General features: G+C 43.1%; 1 protein-coding gene across 3 annotated transcripts in view; it reads left to right on the top strand.

The window, feature by feature from the left end:
- Positions 1–22,797, top strand: part of MCC (MCC regulator of WNT signaling pathway) — a 269,529-nt gene that overhangs the window by 166,957 nt on the left and 79,775 nt on the right. For all 3 annotated transcript variants that reach the window (XM_081295185.1, XM_081295186.1, XM_081295187.1), the window contains one exon: positions 8,015–8,157. In XM_081295185.1, coding sequence (XP_081151311.1) covers positions 8,015–8,157 — 143 coding nt within the window. The remainder of the gene's footprint in view (positions 1–8,014; positions 8,158–22,797) is intronic.

Raw genomic sequence — 22,797 nt, 5'->3', positions numbered from 1 at the left:
GACTGGGGAAACTATTAAGGGAGAAATTGGGTTATTACTATACTATAGGGTGGTGAGATCTATATTAGAAATGTGGGATTTTCTAGGAAGCCTCCTAGAAATTGTCTAGTGGCCAAAACTAGTAGATTAGAGCAAGCCAACACAGGGCTAGGCCCTTTGGAAATAAATTTTTGGATTATCTCACCATGTAAAGGACTAATTCTAACAAGTTAAAATGCTGACTAAGCACAAAGGAAATAGGTTTTCCTAGTAGAAGAAAGTGATAAAAACTATAGCCTTATATCCAGTTACAGAAAAGATGGCTAAGCTGTGCACATCTTGCTTCTTCATATGGGTATGCATTTCCTTTTCTCCTCTTAGTTCCCACTATTATTTTACAGAGGGTGAATTGTACTGGTGAAATTTAAAATTTGATGGTTAGCTTATATGAGATTTAGGTGGGTTTTTCATTGAACTAGAAGAGGCAAGATTACCTAACTGTGGATACAATAACTGATGGTACTTTGGGTCTCTCATTTTGAGGAAAAGCTTGAGCCCATTTATCCTGAGTTGAGAGATAGTAGGAGAAAATTGGTGTCATTTTGATTGCATTTGGGAATTTTAGTGTGGCCTAGAGGGTTGCATGGTCAGTCACTGAGTGTAGACTATGATGGATATCTTCTGGCCCTTGGTATCATTCCCATCCCTCTCTCCATTTCTCCAGAGTCAAAAGGGTCTAGGGGCCAGGCGCAGTGATACACACCTGTAATCCCAGCAGCTCAGGAGGCGGAGGATTGTGGGTCCAAAGCCAGCCTCAGCAATTTAGTGAGGCACTAAGAAACTCAGTAAGACCCTGTCTCTAATAATAAAAAAAAAAATACAAAGTAGGGCTAGGGTGTGGCTCAGTGGTTGAGTGCCCCTAAGTTCAATCCCTGCTACTCCCCTCCAAAATTTCTGAGACACTGAGACCCCTTTCTCCCTGGGTTGTGGATGCTGTTTGATTCTACCAATGAGATACACTCACATGGGTCTGGAAGGTAGAAGGGGGAGGTGAGATCTATTCTCCATCAGCCATGCAGTGTAGGCCACCATGCAAGGCTGGTGCTAGGTCCTGCACTTCGGCCAGACCTAGGAGCAGCTGGGAGATGTGAAGGCAGCATGGGTTTCCTGATTTCTGAGGGATCCAAAGCTGTGGTGGCAAATATGACAACTCTGGTGGCCTCCATCCATCTTTCTCTTCTCCAGCCGTCCAACAGTTGTGCAGGCGCAGCACTACCTAAAGTCAATGCTTTCTATTTGAACCACTCCATACAGTTTGTTTTCCTAACTGAACCCTGTCTAAAGCATCCTAGACCCTATCTCTTAGACAAAAGCCCTTAATTTTCTGTTTGTGTGGCTTTCTAAAAATTTGTATTTGTGAATATTTTAAACAAATCAGATCATACAATATGCACTGTTTTGTAGTATGTGCTTTTTCACCTACCCATGCGTGACTTTTTAAAAATGTTTCTTTGACTTGGGGAGATAATATAACGACGGAGGGAAAATGAAAAAAAAATACACCAGTAAAACTCACTTTGGATCTGAAAAGAAAAACAAAAAAAGATGTCTAAGCAAATTCAACCCAAGGTCTTTTCTTTCCCAAGGAGATTATTTTCTTTTCCCATAAGCTATTCTCATAACATCAGCCCTTCACTCCTAGCTCTCTCCACTAGTCCTTGCTCTGGGCTTCATTTCCCGTTGGCTTGCCAGCTCCTTGTGTCTGCCTTCTGACTCCAAGAGTTTCCCTTTACAATGGACTGGATTATGCCCCTCCCCCACCCATCTGTTCATCACCAATGTGACGTCTTCAGAAATGAGCCTCTGGAGTCTGTCTAGGGTTAGATGAGCTCATAAGGGTGGAACCCCACCATGGGATGTTGTCCGTCCTCGTAAGAAGAGAAACTGGAAAAGAATTCTAGTGTTTTTTTTCCAACCCTCTGCCATATTACATACTTCCTAAACATTAATTTTTTTTCAAAAACTAAAGGCAACAAACAATGACATCTCATTTTTATGCTGTTTCGTTGCTTGAGAATTATGTTAGGATTTTGCTCCTTTCTTCTTTTTGTGTTTAACTTTATTATCTATTACATGCCACCAGCTTGTAGTGTATTTAAATATGTAATAAATTATGCTACAATGCAAAAATACAGAAGATACTGGAGAGCCAGTGCTTCCTCTCTCCCTGCCTTGTAAGGACACAGAGAGAAGGCCACCATCTGGAAGTCACAAAGACAACCCTCTCTAGAAACCAACCACACTAAAACCTGGTCTTGTACTTCCCAGCCTCCAGAACTGTGAAAATAAATTTCTGTTTTTAAGCCACTTAGTCAATGCTATTTTGTTTAAATAGCCTGACCACTGATGGTCCCCCACCACTTTTCCCCCTTTTTTTTTCTGGTGATAGGGATTGAACCCTGGGCTTCATGCCTACTAAGCACATGCTCTACCACTGGGCTATCTATCACATACCCTCAACCCCTGTCCACTTATAACTTTTTTGTCTTTGCGGGGTGTGGGTTAGGATACTGGGGATTGAATTCAGGGTCACTCGACCACTGAGCCACATCCCCAGCTCTATTTTGAATTTTATTTATAGACAGTGCCTCACTGAGTTGCTGAGTGCCTCACTTTTGCTGAGGCTACTTGGAATGTGTGATCCTCCTGCCTTGGCCTCCCGAGCTGCTGGGATTATAGGCATGGGCCACTGCTCCCAGCTGTCTACTTATAATCTTAACTGGAAAATCTTTTTCTTCTTATTGGTCCCTTTCTATAGCATTTAATCAGAGTCCTCCTCCTTCCCTCCTGATGTACTCTTTAAACCTCTAGGACCCTGCAGTTCTTGGGTCTCCTCCTCTTCCCCTGAGATCCAAGCTCAGCCTCAGCCCTTATCCTGGACTCACTCTCCTCAGCACCTTTCAAGTTGATAGCAGCCCCAAACCACTGTCAGGTATCCTGTATCTCAAACACGGTATAACCCAAACCTCTTCATGTCCCAGCAAAACATGTTGTTCTGATTAATTTATGGCCAAGAAGGTCAGTATGATGAAATCAAAATAAAATCCAGGAAGATAAATTTTTTTTCTCCCTGTTTGTCTTATGTGGTATACATAAACCTTTGTTCAGTATTTTCAAGTTCTTGTATACAGATCTTGTATCAGATCTGGTTGAGACAAGGATCGATTGTTATGTTCGTGGAAGAGCATGTCAAAATCCCATTTGTTCAGTTATTCACCAGACAACTCCTAGATGAGTCTGACTTCCCTCTGTGCTATATGGAAAAAGAAAAGGAGGTAGAACTAAAGGAAAAATCAAGACTTTACTTTTCACTTATTTCCACCATAGATTTTTAAGAGAGAACTAAAAGGAATATATTTTCTACCTATTTCTAAAAAATATTTATCAAAAGAAGGCCAGCCATTTCAGGGCAAGTCCATCTTAAATTGTAGAAAAACAGTGTTTATTTGTGTTTCAACAAATAAACCCCTCTAGGTCAGGTAGACTGGGTTCACTAGCCACAGTTGACTGACAGCTGCCAAGGCAGGCAGATATCCATCTGGGTCTTCTTCCCAATTCCTTCCAACCCAGTGACAAGGCATAAATGTGCATTGCAAAATAAAGTAGATAGAAGGATTATTAATGATGTTTTGTTAAATGCTGTTGATTCCAGAGTTCTTCAGCTTGAAGTCTGGAAAATTTAAGAATGGTACATTTACTTTTCCCTGTTCTGACTTGATCATTTCACTTCTAGCCGATAAAAAGGAAGCTTAAAATAAGGAAAAACAACAACAAATCATTTTCCGAGGCCACAACATTAGATTGTTGTGTCATGGGTAGCAAATTTAGGATTTAAGCTCTACTACTAACTGGTTGCATCATGCTATGTAAAGTCGCTTTACTTCTCAAAACTTGGGTTGTCTTATTTGTAAAATGAAGGTATTGATCTTGCCTTAACTGGTCTCTAAGATCCTTTGCGGTTCATCAGCCGGAGACTTTCTGTCTGCCAGTCATCACACAGGCGTGTACACAGTGGAGAGTCCGCCTCCTTAGGAGAATTTGTTGTGTTTTTCTGTTTAAGCTAGAGGCAAGCATTGATCATTACATGTCTAAATAAAGCAACTTGTAAGCCCTTCCCAAGTGCTTCCAAGTCAATGAAATCATGTACATTTAGAATCTCATGAGATGATCCTTCAAGTTCCAGAAAGAAACACTCAGGAACGTTGTAATTCCATCATTATGAAACGTCCACTATGGAGTATAATTATCAACATTTCTCAGTTTATTTATGCTTCTGTTATTGTCTCTTAAAATCATCACTTTTTGGACTTTTTCACTTTTTCTCTTTTTCATCAGTAGAGCTAGCAGTGAGTATTTGGTGGGGAGGGGGAAGGCATCCCTCTAAACCCCTGTCCGGAAATAAGTTATCCCTTGATGTGTATACAACAAAAGGAAGGGAACCGTAAAGTCATTTAAGGGGATTATCTTTTTTAATTGGTACATTATAATTATACATAATAGTGAGATCATTATGCCATATTCATATGTGCATATGACATAATTGGAACAATAAAGTTGTTTTAGAGGATGATACTGTGAACTCACCAAAGCACTTTCACTGGTAAGTGGCTCAGGGTTGTGCAGAAGAGCCCTTGAATGCATAACTCAGGATTTTGTCTTTGTACCATGGACCAGCAGAGTATTTTTGATCTATTCCTTTGCTCTTGATGGACCATTTTTCTTGAATGGTAGAGAAAACCCCCGTCTCCAGTCTGGTACACCTACCATATAATCACAAATGTCAATTTACAAAGAGCCCTGAGAGAATTCATTTTTGTCATTTCTTTGTCCCAAATTCCAGCCTCCTTTCAAGGTATGCTGATAGGTGATGATAGAGATGCGCAACTCCATGATGTTTTGCCAAAGTTGGTGGGAGAAACAGGGCTTATATTTAGGCTCAGTTTAATCTATTTTGTACCTCATTCTTTGTACCACAAAACCTCTGATCTTCTTGCAAGGTGGCTTTCCACCTCTTAATTATGATTTACTTTGTTTGCATGTGCTGTTTTTGTTCCAGAGTACTCATTATGATGATCATAGGAAGTATTCTCACCTGGGATCAGGTATGCTCGAGCTAGCCCGTCCTGTGGAGTCAAAGACACAGAGATTCTGCTCATTCTTTCTTTCTTCTCATTTTATCTGTTTTCACGTGAAACCTTGGCAACATTTACTACTTCCTCTGAATTACTAGACTTTGCACACCATAATTTTATTTCTACTGTCTCACCCCGATCATTTGCTTCCTCCAGTACAATTCACCTTTTGATCAAAGTACCCTGTTGACTAGGTCCTTTCCACCTTAGGCTCCCTTTCCATGCTCCATTTGGGCTGCAGCCACACAAAACACCTTTCTCCCCACCAAGCTCTAGTCACTCAACAGCTCCTCTGAGCGTTTGCATGTATTCTTCTGCTCTCATGACTTGCTTAAAATGTATTTGCCTCAAGACTCATCTGGAGTGTGGCTGCATCCGGGAAGTCTTCCCTGGCCCCTACCCACTGGCAGCCCCACATGCTCCTCCTGTGTCCACCCACAGCAGCCCTCTTAGGTTAAGAATTGATTGCAAACCTATTTGTTTTCTTCTTCCTTTCCTATCCTGTTTTCAGTGCTCAAATACATATAATGGATATCTTTAGTTTGCATTTCATGTCACTAAGATTTGCCAGCCTGCAATGGCTTCACCAGTGTATTATTATTCTCCTTCTGACCACATTCTGACCTCAGAGGGGATGGTGCTAGGATGACGGCTTCCTTCCTCCACCCCTTCCCTATTTGCTGTTTTGTAAACTTCATCCTAATAATCCCTAGAAGTAATTTAGCACAAAGCAAGAGATTTGGCAGGAAGTGTATGTTTTGGAATCTGCCAAGCCAGGAGGGTTTAAGGTGTCTATTAAAGAGTTTTGCAAATGCCATTTATACCCGAGGAACAGCAGCACCATTTATCACTCACTTTCTTGGCTATAAAACAGTCTCAGCCAAGCTGAGGCTGATTATATTGGCCATGCAATAAAAGGAATTTATTCATCATACACAATCTCCTGTTAACTAAGTTAGAATCTTAAGTGGTGACTGAAAGGAGAGCTGACATATCAGTGCACAAACAGTTGTCCTCTAGACCAAAAAGGTGACTCTGAAGAGTACTTTTTAATTGTTTTGTTTCCTAAATCTAATTATTGTTGACTTCTGAAGATGTCCAATAATGAACTTGCTCATATATCATTAACCTTTATCTTTTACCTTCACCATTACCATTCACATTCATATTTGGCATGGCTAGGGGCTTTACATCTGCTTAAATTCTTCCTAGTTTTCTGAATGGTTTTTATTTAAATACCTTATAAAGCAGGGGCTCTTTGATATGCACCTGAATCTATTTCCTGGAAGAATGTTGATTTCTTTTCTTTCTTTCTTTTTTTTTGGGGGGGGGGGGCAGGTACTGAGGATTAAACCTAGGGTGCTTACCCACTGAGCCATATTCTTGGCCCTTTTTAATATTATATTTAGAGACAGGGTCACACTGAGTTGCTAAGTGCCTCGCTAAGTTGCTGAGGCTGGCTTTGAACTCACAATCCTCCTGCTTCAGCCTCCCAAGCTTCTGGGATTACAGGCATGTACCACCATGCCCAGCAAGAATATTGATTTCTTGAGAGAATCAAGAACTTTGGCATACTCTTCCCATTTCTCTGACTTGTAAATGTGTCTCCCCAGTTGCCTCTTCCCCAAGCACTGGAGGTGACTGCTCACCATCTTGATCTAGTCCAAACTCAAGATTGTCAACTTTCTACATACTCCTTCCCCATTAGTGGCTACTCAAAAGGAGTGGATTTCTTCTCTTCCTAGCTTTCTTCACAGCACCCTTTTCTGGGACTGAGCAGACACCAGTGAGCTTTCCCCTCCCACAGTTCCATCTCATGATGACGTTCTCTCCCTGTACAGTTGAAAAATAAACACTTCAAAGAGAGTCACTTTTCCTTTCTCCAGTGCCCAGTGTGCATGTGGAAATGGTGGTAGTGAAATACAGAGAGGGGCAAAGTGTGTGCTTTCAAATACACACTAAAAGTCTAAGATTTCACACCTTGCTAATAGTGCAATTCAGAGACCGGAGGTTGAAGGATCTGTGAAGGACTGAAAAGAGGTGGATGTTCACATGCAAATGAAACAGGGCTGCTTTTCAGCATTGCCTTTCTGTTAGCAAATGCAGTGGAAGAGAAAAGAACACACCGCGCGGTATTCTTTTGCTCACTGTTTGCATTTTTCTCCTCACCTGTCTTCTTTTCCCATCCCCTAACTCCACCTACCTTCTTTGGGGAAAGAACCTGTGGTCCTTCTTAGATGTGCTCATCTGTACATCTCTCAGAAGGTCCAATTTGCTCTGCATTGATGAACAGATGAGTGCTCAGTCACTCTAACCCCAGCATCTCCCCCACATCCTTTCCCAAGAAGAAAGCTCCCAGTGGGACCTTCCCGGTGATGGCTGGGCTGCTCTTCATCAGACTCTTAATTTTGCTTACTCTAGCATCCATGCTAATAGTTTATTTTTACCTTGAAGTTTGAGAGGGTGAAGAAATTTGGTTTCTGATGATATATCATGAACTATGTAATGCGATAAATAATCAATAAAAAAAAAAAAAGAAAAAAAAAAAGAAATTTGGTTTCTTTGGGAAATCTTTGAAGAGCGAAGTTTCTAGTGGGCAGATAGGAGACAATTTTGTTCTGAACATGATACGAATGTGAGCACAGAAGCAACAGTTCAGCTTCACACACTGACTGACCACAGATATGGCCATCTCTTTGGCCTGAAAGGAATTCTGGTCCTTGTGCACTGGATGAGAGAAATCTTTCCTTTTGGCATGTCTTCACCTTGTCCTTAAAAGACATATACTCTAAGGATTTGGCTCACATACCCTGTTGGTGGTGGCTGACTCTCCTCTTTCTCAGGGAGGAAGATGAATACTCGGAACTGCGATCTGAACTCAGCCAGAGTCAACACGAGGTCAACGAGGACTCTCGAAGCATGGACCAAGACCAGACCTCTGTCTCCATCCCTGAAAACCAGTCCACCATGGTCACTGCAGACATGGGTGAGTCGGCCGGGCCCCACCACCACACCAGAGTTGGGTTTCTGGATTGTGAAAGGAATCTGAGAAACACAGGGCAGCCTGAGTTAAAAATTTAATTCCCAGAGGAGTTTGCTGAGTAGATGAAGACGTTCAGTCCCTTACTCACTACTTCGTTGGCCAAAATGCAACTGAGGAGCTGAATTAGCCTTCTGCCCTGATAGGATTGTTATTCAAGCAGATGTCACCTCTGTTTGGAAATTCGGGAAACAGGGAACCTATTAAAAAGGCCACTGGAGTGTTCCACATTAAAGTCGTAACTGAACTATGATGGTATGAGTGGAAAGGAGGGATATGGGTGGCAGTACTTTGCAGTGGAAGAAGCCCAGCAGGTCTCAACAACTCTTGGGTAAGAAGGAACAATCCAAAATGACTTTAGCACATTGATCCTAAGTGACTCAGAGAATGATCACATTCCTTGGTTAAGGAAGTTAAATTGAGAAATGAGATGAGAAATGGTCAAAGTATGTTTGAGATCGTAGAGAAAAGTCCATGTGGAAATATCTGGCACATTGAGTTTTAAACTGCAGATCATGACCTACTTTTGGGTACTGAAATTATATGAAAACTAAAGTCTCATGGAAATGAAAACAGGGACAGGATTGTTTCATGAAACTTGTGTATTGCATGTGTTTGTGTAATAAGTTGCTAGATGAACTATTGTAAGTTGCAGTCAAAATGTGGTACAATACTGGTCCACCCAGAAATGCCTGCCTGGATTGAAATTGAAGGTAGAGGCTTTGAAGTCAACTGAGCTAAAGTGATCCTATGGTTGAAAGGATGTGGAGCTAAAAGAGGAAGGCACCCCATGTCTTAGGAAACGCTCATACAGAGTGGGGAAATAGAAGAAGGATTAGGAGAAGAAAAGTATACTGAGTTTCATGGGACTTAAAATTAATTGGGGAGTGAGATTTTATCTCAATAGTACACATTTATGTTTAATTATCAACCTAAACATGTGTGATAATACCCCAAACATTCACACAACATGGTATCATGTGACTGTATCAAAACCTTCGAGTCAGCCCAGGGTTCCAGGCTTTCTCTGCAAAGTGACAGGTAAGCTGAAATGCAGAGGGTCAGTAGAAATTAAGCAGGTAAAGGGGAAGATGACATCCCTCGAGGTGGGGTACATTCAAGGAGGGGAAAGACCATTGAGGTAAGGTGGGCTGGGGCACACAGTGTGGATATTGTACACACCATTAGAAAGTCTGGCCTTTATCCAGAGACCCACCAGAAGGACTGAAAGATTTCAATAGTGGAAGAAAGGGGTGAGATGATAAGATTTGTATTTTTGAATCAGTCCCTCTTCAATATGGAAAAAGAGTCATAGATCAAGGTGAATTAGGGAGGTTAGCTAGAAAACCATTCAAAAATCTAGTGGGGCAAAATTATTGCTAGGACTAGGGTGGTGGCAGTCAAGATGTATAAAAGAAAATGAATATGGAGAAGGTGAGAATTTGGCAAGATTTGCTGCAGGAGTAAGATAGGGCAAAGGCAGACGTGTGTGTGTGCGTGCGCGCGCGTGCGTGCGTGCATGCGTGTGTGTGTGCGCAGGGATGTTCCTGAAGGGTTTGGTTTTCACAGTTTGGTGTGGTTGATGGTGGGCCACTCACCAGTATGGGGAATCTAGCAGAGAGAACCAGGTGGTTTTGCAATGAGTTTTGTATTGTTTTGCTAGTAGAGGAGGGTGGGGGAACAGGTGGAGATCTTGTGTTTTGTTGGGCACGAGTTTAAGGTGTCTTGGGGTATTTGGATGGAGATGCTTCAGAAGCCAGTAGGCACTGAGATAAGAAGTGAAGAGGAAAGTTCTGGACCTCGGGTTGTTTGCAGATGGTCACTGAAGCCGTAGAAGTGGATGCACAGAGAGTGAGGAGTGAGCCTGACGGAGCCCTGGGGGCCACCAGCTGAGGAAGGGACCCATCAGGAGCCAGTGGCAGGGATTTGCCTTGCACCGTTTCAGTCTCAGTTTAAATGTGCCTCCTCAGAAGGTCTCGGGAAGTCCCAGTCTGTGTGACTGTGCGGACGTTGTCACTGCCCCATTTGTTGCCCTCTCATATGACGTTGAAATTTTAAATCATGTCGCAGTTTGACTCTCCCACTAAACTCTTTTAGGCAGAAATGTGGTTGTTCATCTGCTAGTGTGACTCTGGAGCCAACAAGAGCCTGGCATGTGACATATGTTCAAAGATCCTGTTGGAACCGATAAATGAATGAAGCAGTCAACCAATCCGCCAACCAGTCAGCCAAATGGGTAGGGAGAAAATGAGAAGAGGGGAATCCTAGGGTTATGCCTTGGTGTTGGTCTTAGCAGCAATCCAGGCAGCAGCAAGTGCTTTAAAGACACAGTCCCCCATTGTACGACTGGCTCCCACACTCGGCTCCCTCAAATCTGGAGTGACATCACCAGGGCTTGAAGCTCCTGCCTCCACTGCCCTCCTTGTCCTCCAGCTCTGGCCACACTGGCCTTCTTTCTCACTGTCCCTTCCCCTGCCTGCAGGCTCTGCATTCTCTCCCTGCTCTTTCCAAGAGTCTGTGCATGGCTTTTCCTTCCGTCAATCAACTGTCTTCTGCCCAGGTCTCCCTGACTCCTTCAGGTCTGCAGCGTCACTCGCTCCAGGCACACCCATCCCTCGTAGCACTTAGAACATAGCACCTGAGCATAGATTGTGTTTGGCATTTAGTCCCTCAAGTGTTACAAGTCATTGTAACTCACATGCAGGCGGGGATCTTAGCAACCTTGTATGCCGGCCTAACAGTGCCCACACGTAAGAGGCACTGGAGTGAATCCCTGAGTGGGAGTGGACACCACCTTGGAGCTCAGAGTTCTTTGGAGAATGTGGTGACAGGTCAGCAGGGAAGACCCACAGTGGTCAGGATCACCCAGGAGGCCTGCAGAGAACCTTCATGATAACCGCAGGCAGAACCCTGAGAAGACTTTGTGGAAGTCACAGCTCAGTGGAAATGCAAGGGTCAAATGGGAGAGAAGCAGGTGGGGGAGGCTGCTCTGGGCAGAGAAGGTCTGCCAGGTCCCTGAGGACAGCAAGCACTTGGGGACAACTTTGAGAAGTGTAGGAAGGCTGCAGCACAGAGACAGTCATTGTGTGTGTTAATCGGAACTGGCTGGCTGCCTCTTCTTATTCCTTTGCCATTTTCCAATTAAATTGCTTCAATAGGGAAAAAGGCTTCCATATATAAACACCATTATAGGAAATCATTAAAAAGCATCCATTTCATTATGCTTGCTATATTTGCAAACCTGCATTAGTAACCCAGAGGTTTTCTTGGGCTGGATTTTATATGCAGAGTTTGCTACAGTGTATTTGCTGATCTCTAAAGATAACAGGAGTTAGTCCAGTCTACTCACTTCATCAAAAAGCACTTTTCTTTTGTTTTGCAAATCCCACCTGTCACAGCCTGGCTGCCTGTTCTGTAACCTGGCTCCTGGGCACTGTCTTCTAGGCCTAGAGGGGTAAATGAGCAGTTCAGAAAGTGCTTGAACTTTCCAAAGTAGCTAAATAAAGGAGAAAGGTCCTCAACACATTGCATTTTAAAATAAATGACATTACCTCTTTTCAAACCTGGTCACACAGTTGTTTGGGAAATACAGGTAACTGAATGGCTAAAGTCAAGGTGGAATCATGGCTTAGAGCTTTTGTTTCCTCAGACAAGCAAAGTATTGTAGTTAGAAGTGAGACTGGATGTGGATGTGATAATTAATATGTTTTGCTCATGTAGTGTACCATGTGTTTAATCCCAACCATGAACGAGGCCCTGAAGTCTTAATAGGGGATCAGAGTTCAGAGAAGGTTAGTCACTTGTCCGAGGCCACACAGTTAAGAGATTTTTGTTGCTGTGCCTGTTTCTGCAGACAGCATTATTTTTGCACTCCTATTGCATCAGTGAGACACACTGTGGTTAATATTGTACCCTTCCTGCCACCCTTCAAGGTCTCTAGTGCTGATAGGGGAATTTTAGGAGCAGCTGTGTGATCACAAGCACCTGGCCTAATTGCCGAGCATTTGTAATTAAACAAGATTCTGCAGATCTCTGAATGAGAAACAACACACTCAGACCAAACAATTCAGGGTGTTGCAATCAAGCAGAGGACAGATGTGTGCACGGGCCCATCGCGTCACACGTGTGTGGCGTCCCCTCCAGCAGGCTCTGTTCCCAGCCCTACTAATGGAACAGCAAAGCTTTTCTGGAGCAATTGCCTGTAAAACAAACAAAATCCCTGATCCCACAGACCTTTGTAGAGCTAGTGGGGGGCTCTGCTCTGGTATTTTGAGACAATTTCTGGATTTTAGCAAGGAACTTTTATTTTTCTGGAACTTAGCAAGGTCAAGCTGTTATACACTCATAGGTTGAAAGGAAGCATAGGATCCTATGCTCGCTGGTGCGATCATATAGATGGTATTTTCCTTAGTATGAGTCGTTTTTGGAGGACAACCAAGGAAGAATTTACACATGGAACCTGGCTTTTTGGCACGGCCGTGACTATGAAATATGTTTAACATTAAAGCCAGATTTTCCTGGCTTAGTGCTGTTGAGGCTTAATGGCTTCGGGAAAAATGTTTAGAAGTGTCAAGCAGCCACTCAAAGTCGAGAGATCAAGTCAGCGCAGGAAAAGGCTGCCCTGCCTCTTCCAAAAACAATTTTTGCAAACTTGGAGAGAAGTGTTTACAAAGGTGAGGCGGCCTCTCTGGAGAAGGCTCACTTTTTGCTAAGAACCAGGTGGCTTAGTAGTTCTCTCCCAGTACCAAGCTTTTAAAGGGAAGTCAGAGTATTCAGAACTTTACTTGGAAACTTTGAGTATCCAGCCCTCACCCCCACCTGGTGAAAACGTTAGACTGGACTGAAAGTTGCACCCTGCCTCCACGTAACAGGCTGAGCCCTTTGCTGCATCCCCCAACCCCTTCTCCTTAGTTTTATTGAGCAACATAATATCCCCCAAGAGATCCATGAGAGCCAAGCTCAAGACAAGCCTGGGGACATTGGCTTACTGCAGTTACCTCTCTGAGATGACTGTGTTTTCTCCTGAGCCTGATCCAACATGACCCACCTGAGTGACAGAGGAGACCACTGAAAGTCATTCTGGAAGTTTCCTCAGAGTAACTAGGGTTGAGAGCAGGAAAGGTTATTGCTGTGCTTCAGGCTTATTCTCCTCACATTATACTGTTTGGTCGCTTCTCAGCCCCTGCCCCTGCCCCCTCCCCCCAAAGACTTGGGGTATAAATGAGATAGAAATGAAAAGCCATTGATCTGCAACCTTCACTCCAGATGAGCCCCCACCATTGCTGGGATTCATGAATTCCTCTAACTTAAGAAGTCTTTATTTTCTAAACATATCTTATCTCTTAAGGTTTACTAGGGTTTGGGTTGTTTGAAACTCATGACATAGTTTCCCTTATAACCAGCAGGAGTATTAGGTTCTACACCAGCCTGTTTAGCCTGTAATGGAAATAAAGTCCGGGCCCTCATTGCTGTTACCACCACCCTGACCACCATGGTGAGCTTTGTCACTATGAGAAAAAAATATTTTGGGTGTCTTTTTTGGTACTGGGGATTGAATTTAGGGGGACTCAGACACTAAGCCATATCCCCATCCCTTTTTATATTTTTTATTTTGATACAGGGTCTTGCTAAGTTGTTTGGGGCCTCACTATATTGCTGAAGCTGGCCAGGTGTGGTGGCGCATGCCTGTAATACCAGTGACTCAGAAGGCTGAGGCAGGAGAATTGCAAGTTCAAAGCCAGCCTCAGCAATTTAGCGGGACACTTAGCAACTCAGTGAGACCCTGTCTCTCAATAAAATACAAGAAAAGGGCCCGGGATGTGGGTCAGTAGTTAAGTGCCCCTGGGTTCAATCTCCACTCCACTCCACCCCACCCGAATTGCTGAGGCTGGCCTCAAACTTGCCTCAGCCTCCCAAGTCACTGGAACTACAGGCACATGCCACCACACCTGGTAGTATTTTATGTTTCTGACATTCAGATGCTGGGAGTACCTTCTCTCCCTTTCCCTGGGGGCTTGGAAATTCACAGGCCTATTACAGGGAGAACCACAAGTCCTGGCCTAAGTGCTGGGCCTACTGTGTGCAGGTGCTGTTTGCTCTCAGGACTGGGGATGGCCTGTCTCAACAGGGACTCTTGGCTGCTGTAGACAGTCCAGGCTGAGAAAGGGCTGTTTGGATTGTTTGAACTTGGGAGGGTGGTCACAGGTGAGGCCCAGGAGAACCCCTGAGGCAGTGAGGCGGGGCTGGAGTTTTCCTTCCAAACTTGCCCCTGGCTCTCTCTCCAAGATCAGTTCTCAAAGGTCCAGAATGATTTTTAAGGCTTTACTTGCAGAATAACAAAAGCCACCCCTTCTCTACCCCAAAGGTTTCCTACCATCCTCTATAACACTAGGGATCATCTTATTCTAAGTGTCAACTCAGTGATCATAAGTCACCTAGGGGCTGGGGATGTGGCTCAAGCTGTAGCGCGCTCGCCTCGCATGCGTGCGGCCTGGGTTCGATCCTCAGCACCACATACACACAAAGATGTTCTGTCTACCAAAAACTGAAAAATAAATATTAAAAATTCTCTCTCTTAAAAAAAAAAAAAAAGAAGTCACCTAAAATGATGCTGACATTTGTGTCACCAAAGCCTTGGTTTCTAGAAGTGCTTCCAGCACTTTTATATAAGAGGCAGAGGGTACACAGAATCTGTGCACGTTGGAGGGAGGGGTCTTAAAAGAGGCACCAAGGACTCGGGCTGGCCATCCCTGAAGAATGGCTTTATAACAGTTGATGTTAGGCCATCTTCCTTGGGTCTTCTTATTTACAACCAAGTCTGCTGTTTGTCAGAAACAAACTGTCCAAAATTCAAAAAAAAAAAAAAAAAAAAAAGCAGCAAAAATGAAAACAAATCCCAGGCTGGTAAGATTTTGCTAAAATAGAAGTCATGAGCATGCAGCCTCATTTTCAGATGTGGGGTAGGGGTGCAGCTTGCTCTTCTGGGACCCCCTCCCTGAGTACTCCTGTGTTCTCAGCTGGTCATCTGCCTGGGGCAGGCACACTTACAGGGGAGTGCTCCTGTTCTGGGAGCTACATTGAGAAGCCCATCATCTTCGAAGTCTCTGGGTTAAATCGAGATCTCAGTGTGTATCCATCCCACGTGAGGCCTTCTTGCCTAGAATGTAAAATATTTGTTTTCCTCTCAACTTTTTATTTTGAAAAATTTCAAACTTACAGAAATGGTAAGGTGAACCCCCCAAAAACTGTTTGTTTTAGATTTACCAATTATTAACATTTTGCCACATTTTCATCCCCCTCCCCCTCCCTGTTTTCATCCCCCTCCCCCTTCCTGTGTATGTAATTTTATTTTTTTTCTGAGCCAGGTGAAAGTCAGTTGCAGACATATTGATGCTTCATTCCTAAATATATCAGTAAAAACTTCTTAAGAACAGGAACCTTCTCCTGTGTAACCCCAGAGTCTTTAATCACACTCAAGAATTTTAACACTGCCGGGACACTAATATATAATCCAAATTCAACTTTTTCCAGTTGTCCCATTAATGCCTTTTATTACTTTGTTGAATCTGAGATCCAATCAAGGTTGACACATTATACTCAGTCACCTGTCTCGTTACTCCCCTTTAATCCTAGGATGGTACCCCCTGCCCTGGCTTTGTCTATCATGATATTGACATTTTGGAGGAGACCAACCCTATATTATCTCAGAAAGCCCTTTATTCTGAATAGTCTGATTGTTTTCTTATTAGATTTGTGGTTAATTTCTTCTTCTTCTTCTTTTTTTTTTTTTTTTTATAAAAACCTATGTAGGTGAAGATGTGTTCTCATTCCCATGTTGCAACAAGTTGCTCCTGATGGAGTTGGTCCATTGTTAGTGATGTTGAGAAGTTCTAAAACTACAATGACATTGTCCTTATAAATCCTCTTGTCTTAGGTAGACACAGGCAATTTGAGGCATTAAGCAGAGGGAAACCTCTGAGGATACTTTCTTTCTCCTTGGCATTCAGACCCACTAGATTCTATGTTTTCTATGTTGTTTTGTTTTGTCCTGCTTCTGTCAATTCCTGGTGGGAGCGCCTTGCCATGTGCCAAGTGCAGAGGACTGCTAACAAGAAAGCAGCAGCCCCCCTGGGTGCGGCTTTGGAGTTACAGTAGAATCCGACAAGTTAGATTCCTTGTATGTAATGTCTGGCCTCTTTGCAGAAAGTCTGTTTTGATGCTAAAAGAACTTACAGCTCGTTCTTTTTTGTGCTGGGGATGGAACCCAGGGCCTTGTTCCTACCAAGCACGTGCTCCACTTCTGAACTCCACCTGCAGCCAGATTTCTTCCACTCGAAGTTGCTCTATCAGGCAAGATATGTGCCCAGTCAGAACAGAGAAGTGGGTGGCGTGGACTGGCCTTCGGCAGGCAGCAAGGGTGATATGCATGGTCCCTCCTGCTGCCGCCTGCATTGCAGCAGGCCTGCAGTCACTTCTGTTTCTTAGCCTGGCTCAAATTCACTGTAGCTAATATCTCTTACTTCACTGGCAGCTTTCTACCTCCAGGAACTTAATTGAAAGCTTTCTGCCTTTTAGAAAGTGTGATGTGTCATTTGAGATGTCTTAAATTTGATGATCCTTGATTAAGAAGTAGGCAACAAAAGCTTGATATTTTTAAAAGTTGGCTTATAAAAAGCCTTTCATTTCTATTATGCTTTCAGCTCATCTAGTGTAAATCGAACGCCTACTCCAGACCCAGCGCTGTGAGTCTCTGGGAACACAGTGTTGAATGAACGGAGTCATTGCTCACCAGGGCTGGACTTGCCAGGGTCTATGTGTTGGTTAGTAGGTGATTACAGGGAATATGATACCCTGATCAGATGCCTCCTGGGAAACAAGATTCCAGGGCAAAGCTTAAAAAAGACCTGTTGGAAAAGGAGAACGAGAGGCTTCCAAGCTGGGCAAATACCTAACCAGTAACTGTGAAGCGAATACCAAGTCCCAGAAGTGTGTGCTGTTTGAATCTGAAATCACATGTTGGAGCAGATTCATCCAGTGAATGAAAGTCCCAGCCTCTCCATCAGGGAGACGGGGGGATAGTTTTTAACACCTAATCCACACAGCTGGACTTTATGTGGGTTAGAATTTTTTCCAGGGGTTTAAAAAACAATAGCAGCAATTTTTAATACCTGATTCAAAATGAACCAATTCTGGCATTGTTTATGGTGTCACCTTGGGGCATAGGCATGGTTGGTCCTGAGACAGAAAGAAGAAAGCCAGGTTTGCCCACTAGGATGTATTTAACTGGGCAAGATTGCTGTTGAGTTTCTTTAGTTTTTGTAGCTAAGAATGTCCTCTGACCTCCTTTCCTGATTTCCAAAGTATATGGGCCTTCCCTCAGACAGCAATATAAAAACCTAAGACCCTAAGTTCTCATTAGGAAAATATAACTTGAGCTGTGTGTTCTCTAGCTCCCATCAGAAGTCTAACTGGGAAGTGTCACATTCAGAGAAGATAGCAAAATACTATAGGAGGTGCTGCAGACTCCAACAGGGCTGGGCAGTAGCCAGCCAGGCAGGAAGTGGGCTGGAGCACCCACTCGCTGAGTCCAAAGGGGTCTGCTCTGCTGCTCGGCAGATTGTTGTAGTGCAGAAGGGCCCAACACTGCCAGACCTTAGAATTTCACAAGAATAGCCGTTAATCCTACTGACTTTTAAATGGTGATAATTCTTCAAAACTTGCTTTTAAAAATAGGACCATTCTGGACACTCCAACCCTGCCAGATGTGCAGACACATTATCTGGCTGTTGCTGGCTAATTTGCATCCTCTAGTCAAAGGAGAGGTCAGTTTCACATACTTTTCTGTGTCCTGATCCATCAGACAGCAGAATAGACACCTGGAAAGCCACTTAAAAAATCCTTGACATTGTGCTCTATGGTCTATGTCTTCTTTTCTAAGTGAATGTTAGTTTAAGAAAAAAAAATATATAGGAAATCTACATAAATGTGAAACTGGCTGAGGGGACTGACAGTCACATTGCTTCATGTCCCATGAAGTCCCATGTTCCTAAATTCTTTCAGTATTGATTGCCAGAAAAAACATTGTATCTCTTGTGAAATGGAAATGCTTTCTCCTTTCTGACAGGAGATAACTTATTTTTGCTCTGGCTGCCAGGAAGCTCACAGCTAAATGAAAGAGTTGGCCTCAGAAAGTTGTATTAATCTCCATTTGCTTCCACAGCCGTTCCCCAGTCCCAGGTGCTGGGTTCCCCACCCCCCCCCCACCTTTTTTGTGGTTGTTTGTGAAAAGTCCCCTCAGATTCTTCTTTGGAAAGAGACATGATATAAACGAAAGAGAAAAGTGCAGCTGAACAGAGGACCTCCTCTCTCCCGTGGACATAGACGTGGGTAAAGCACAGCCTGGCGAAGGGAGGAGTGGGCCTCTCTCCCAGGGACTCACTGGAGCTCCTGACGGGGAGGCTGGAACGTTGAAGAGTCAGTGACTCCCGCCTTATTTCTCCTGCTCTCCCATTCTCCAAAACATTCTTTAATTAAACAATTTTCTTCAAATCCTTTGTAAGCATGTAAGTCCTGCAGCACCTCCTATAGTATTTTGCTTTGTAAAGCTATGATTTCTGTTTCATACATACTTATTGCTTTTATCTTCTCGTTTTACTCACTGAAATACATTTATTATTTTATTATTATAGAAGTTATATATATTTGTGGCTGTATATATATACATGTATGTGTATATGTATAAAAAAATTTACCATGTTAAACCGTGTGTGTGTGTGTGTGTGTGTGTTACTTGGAATGGAACCCAGGATTACTTTACCACTGAGCTATATATCCAGTCCTTTTTATGTTTTGTTTTATTTATTGTTTTATGGTATTTATTTATTGTTTTATGGCATTGGGGATTGAACCCAGGATGGTTTAACCTCTCAGCCACATCCCTGATCCTTTTTTTTAAATATGTTTTTAAAATTTTTTTAGTTATAGATGGACACAATAGCTTTATTTATTTTTATGTGGTGCTGAGTATCAAACCCAGTGCCTCACATATGCGAAGCAAGCGCTCTGCCACTGAGCCACAACCCCAGCTCCCCTAGTCCTTTTTATTTTATTTTATGATTCAGGGTCTTACTAAGTTACCCAGGCTGATCTTAAACTTGTGATCCTCCTCTCTCAGCCTTCTGAGTCACTGGAATTACATAGGTGTGCATCTCAGTGCCTGGCTCATATTAACCATCTTTAAGTGAATGGTTTAGTGATATTAAGTGCATTCATAGAATTCTGCATGTCCAGGACTTTTTCATCCTCCCCAGCATAACCTGTACCTAACATATACCTGTTAAACAATAACTCCTACCTCCCCTAACCTCCACATGTCCATTCCACTGTCTCTATGAAATTGCCTATTCTATTAGATATCTCATAAAAGTAAAATTATGCAGTATTTGCCCTTTTGTGTCTGACTTATTGCACTTAGCATAATGTTTTCAAGGTCCATCCATGTTGTAGCATGTAATGGAATGTCATTCCTTTTTAAGGGCGATGCATATTCTGTTTGTGTATGTAACCATTTAGTTTATTTATTTGTCAGTGGACGCTTGAATTGTTTCCATATTTGACTAATGTGAATAGTGCTGCTGTGAACATTGGTGTACAATCATCTATTGGAATCCCTGCCTTCAATTATTTTGGGTGAAAGCCTAGGAGTAAAATTGCTAAATCACATGGCTCTTCTATGTTCAACTTGGAATTCTTACATTGCTGTGGATCAAACCCAGGGCCTCACGCTTGCTAGGCACATGCTATACCACTGAGCTACAGCTACAGCTCCTGTGTGTAACTTTCTCACAACCACTGGTTTCTATACCTGCAACATTTTACATTCCTACCAGCAATGCAGAAAGGTTCCAATTTTTCCATGTCGCCACTGATAAAATCATTTTCTGTGTTGTGTGTGTGAGTGTGTGTGTGTTCGTCATTCAAATTGCTATATGGATTTCTGAAACCATTTTGACAATATCTTCCTTTTATGGAGTATTTTATCTATTAACCATTAATGTAATTAATGATATGACTGACTGGGGGTCTCCCAATTTACTATTTGTTTTCTGTTTATCCCCTTTCTGATTTTTTGTTGTTGTTGTTGTTCTTTTCTCCTTTCTTCCTCCTTTTGGCTTATTTGATTTTTTTTTTAGAATATTATTTTAATTTATTTATTATCTTTCAATGATCTCTCTTAGCATCATTTTTTTAGTGGTTATTCTAGGAATTAGAGTACCTTTTCAGAATCTACTCAGAGTTAATATTCCTCATTTCATTGTGATTTCTGTCCCTCCTTTGGCTCCTTTGGGAAACAATGGCTGTGGCTAGGCCTGCAGTGTTCTAGATTGCACTTGTACACCCAGAGATCCTTATTCCAGCTGCAGTGGTGAAATCATCTGACCACAGGAGGCCATGGCTGTAGTTTCAGCTGTTCTGCATACCTATTGTGCAGCCTTCCTGAGTAACCAAGTCCTTAAGCCTCAGCTAGCACCCTGACCTAGTGGGATGGACTATAATATGCATGAAAGCCCTGTCCAACCTGGGTTAGGATAGAAGACATAAAAATAGGTAGAGACATAAAGGAAGTATGAGAGTTTTTCTTCAGGAGTTCCACATGCTTTTCCAGGTCTGTCACTCCCTAAGCCAGCCCCCAAATTCCTGGGAAATCTGTAAATCTACCCATGAACCACTAATTAATTCCTTAATAAACAGATAAAGAGATAGGATATTTGAAGAAACCTATAATGTAAGAGATTTCCAGTGCTACCTACAGATCAGAGAATGAAGAGCGTATCAGACGAAGGATCCAGAGATTGACTAGACCACTGGAAACCATCCTGAGTTCACCAGACTATTATTCCTGCATGCCTTTCTGTACCCACCCCTCACCAAGTTTCCTTTAAAAGAAGAGCTGAGAACCCTGAAAACTTCTCTCTCATTCTCAAGATGACCTGCATACTCCCTTGAATGTATATCTGCTTCTGTAAATAAGCTTCTGACTGGTGTGTGTGCTGAAATTCTCCTTTGTGGAGGCCAAGAACGCCCCAGTCCTGAGGTGAGTTCCCCTTCTCTCCAGGAACGCCTCAGACTCTTCCTTGAAGACATCTCCTCCCCTGTGACTCAACCAAAGGATCATTATTCTGTTTCAGGAGCTAGGTCGCTGTGAATGCCACCTCTCAGGCACATTTTGCCCTGCTTGGATAACCTGGTTCCTTATCTTGGCCTCTCTCATTCCCTCTGGTCCCTTGATGTCACCTCTGGTATCTTTTTTTTTTTTTAATAATTGGTGCTTTTATTTATTTATTTATTTATTTTTGAGAGAGAGAGAGAGAGAGAGAGAGAGAGAGAGAGAGAGAGAGAGAATTTTTTTTTAATATTTATTTTTCAGTTTTTCGGCAGACACAACATCTTTGTTTGTATATGGTACTGAGGATGGAACCCAGGCGAGCGCGCTACCGCTTGAGCCACATCCCCAGCCCTCACCTCTGGTATTTTGTGGAGACTCAGCTTTTGGTATTGGAGGCCCTGTCTCTGGCAGGGGCCATAATTATGCAGGGCAGTGTAGCCAAAGGAAGGAGTTTGGAACTTGTTATAAGGGTGTATTTAGAAGAATATTCCACAGACAGTGAAAGAAAATTCTACAGTATGGAGCAGTGTTGATGGGGGTGGACGGTGGCGAGCGATTGGTGTTATGTGACAGTACCTCTGACAGGGGACCCAACTCATCTGCTCCTGGTAGCATGGCCACCTCATCCTTCTGTGAGACACCAAACCAGCACAATGGCAAAGGACAGCCAAGTGTGAGCAGATCATTAATCGGTTTTATATGAAGCCACCGTGCAGAGTTCTGTGGATAACAGACTGGAGTATGTGGGGTCAACCAGCCAACAGGGATATTTGCATTCATTCTTCCTCCTAAGACCTAGAAAATATTTGTAGCCCTCCAAGTTTGAAGTGTGGATGCCTGTGAGCTCCTTACAGTCTGGGTCTGACTTCAGTACCTTCCTCATGTCCTTCTCTTCTGCCTCGTCCTGTATCTGCAATGTGTTCTTTTTTTTTTTTTTTAAAAGAGGGGGGGGACAGAGAGAGAGAGAATTTTAATATTTATTTTTAATTTTCGGTGGACACAATATCTTTGTTTGTATGTGGTGCTGAGGATCGAACCCGGGCCGCACGCATGCCAGGCAAGCGCGCTACCGCTTGAGCCACATCCCCAGCCCTGCACTGTGTTCTTGATGGGTATTTCCCAGGGCAGTGATAGGCAGCTGAAAGAATGGGCTCCAGCAATTCCCTTGTAGATCTGTGAACCTCTCAGAATTGAGAACAGTCTCTCTTGATCATCTTTGAACTCTGCTTCCAACCTGAGGCCGGGGCTCAGCAACTGTCTGGTTATAGAATGAATGGCAATTCTAGTTGGATCTCTGGTCCCTCCTCCTGTTCCCTGTGGCCCAACATCTGCAGGAATCAGCCTGGTTGCCGCCCCTGCAGTTCCACCATGAGAATCCCTCCGCAGACACATCCAACGTGACTGCTGGGTCAGGTGGACCT

The sequence above is a fragment of the Spermophilus citellus genome (assembly GCF_964194105.1).
Source record: "Spermophilus citellus genome assembly, chromosome: 1".
Taxonomy (NCBI): Eukaryota; Metazoa; Chordata; class Mammalia; order Rodentia; family Sciuridae; genus Spermophilus; species Spermophilus citellus.
Note: the sequence above shows the minus strand (reverse complement) of the source record. Positions and strands in the feature narration are given on the sequence as shown.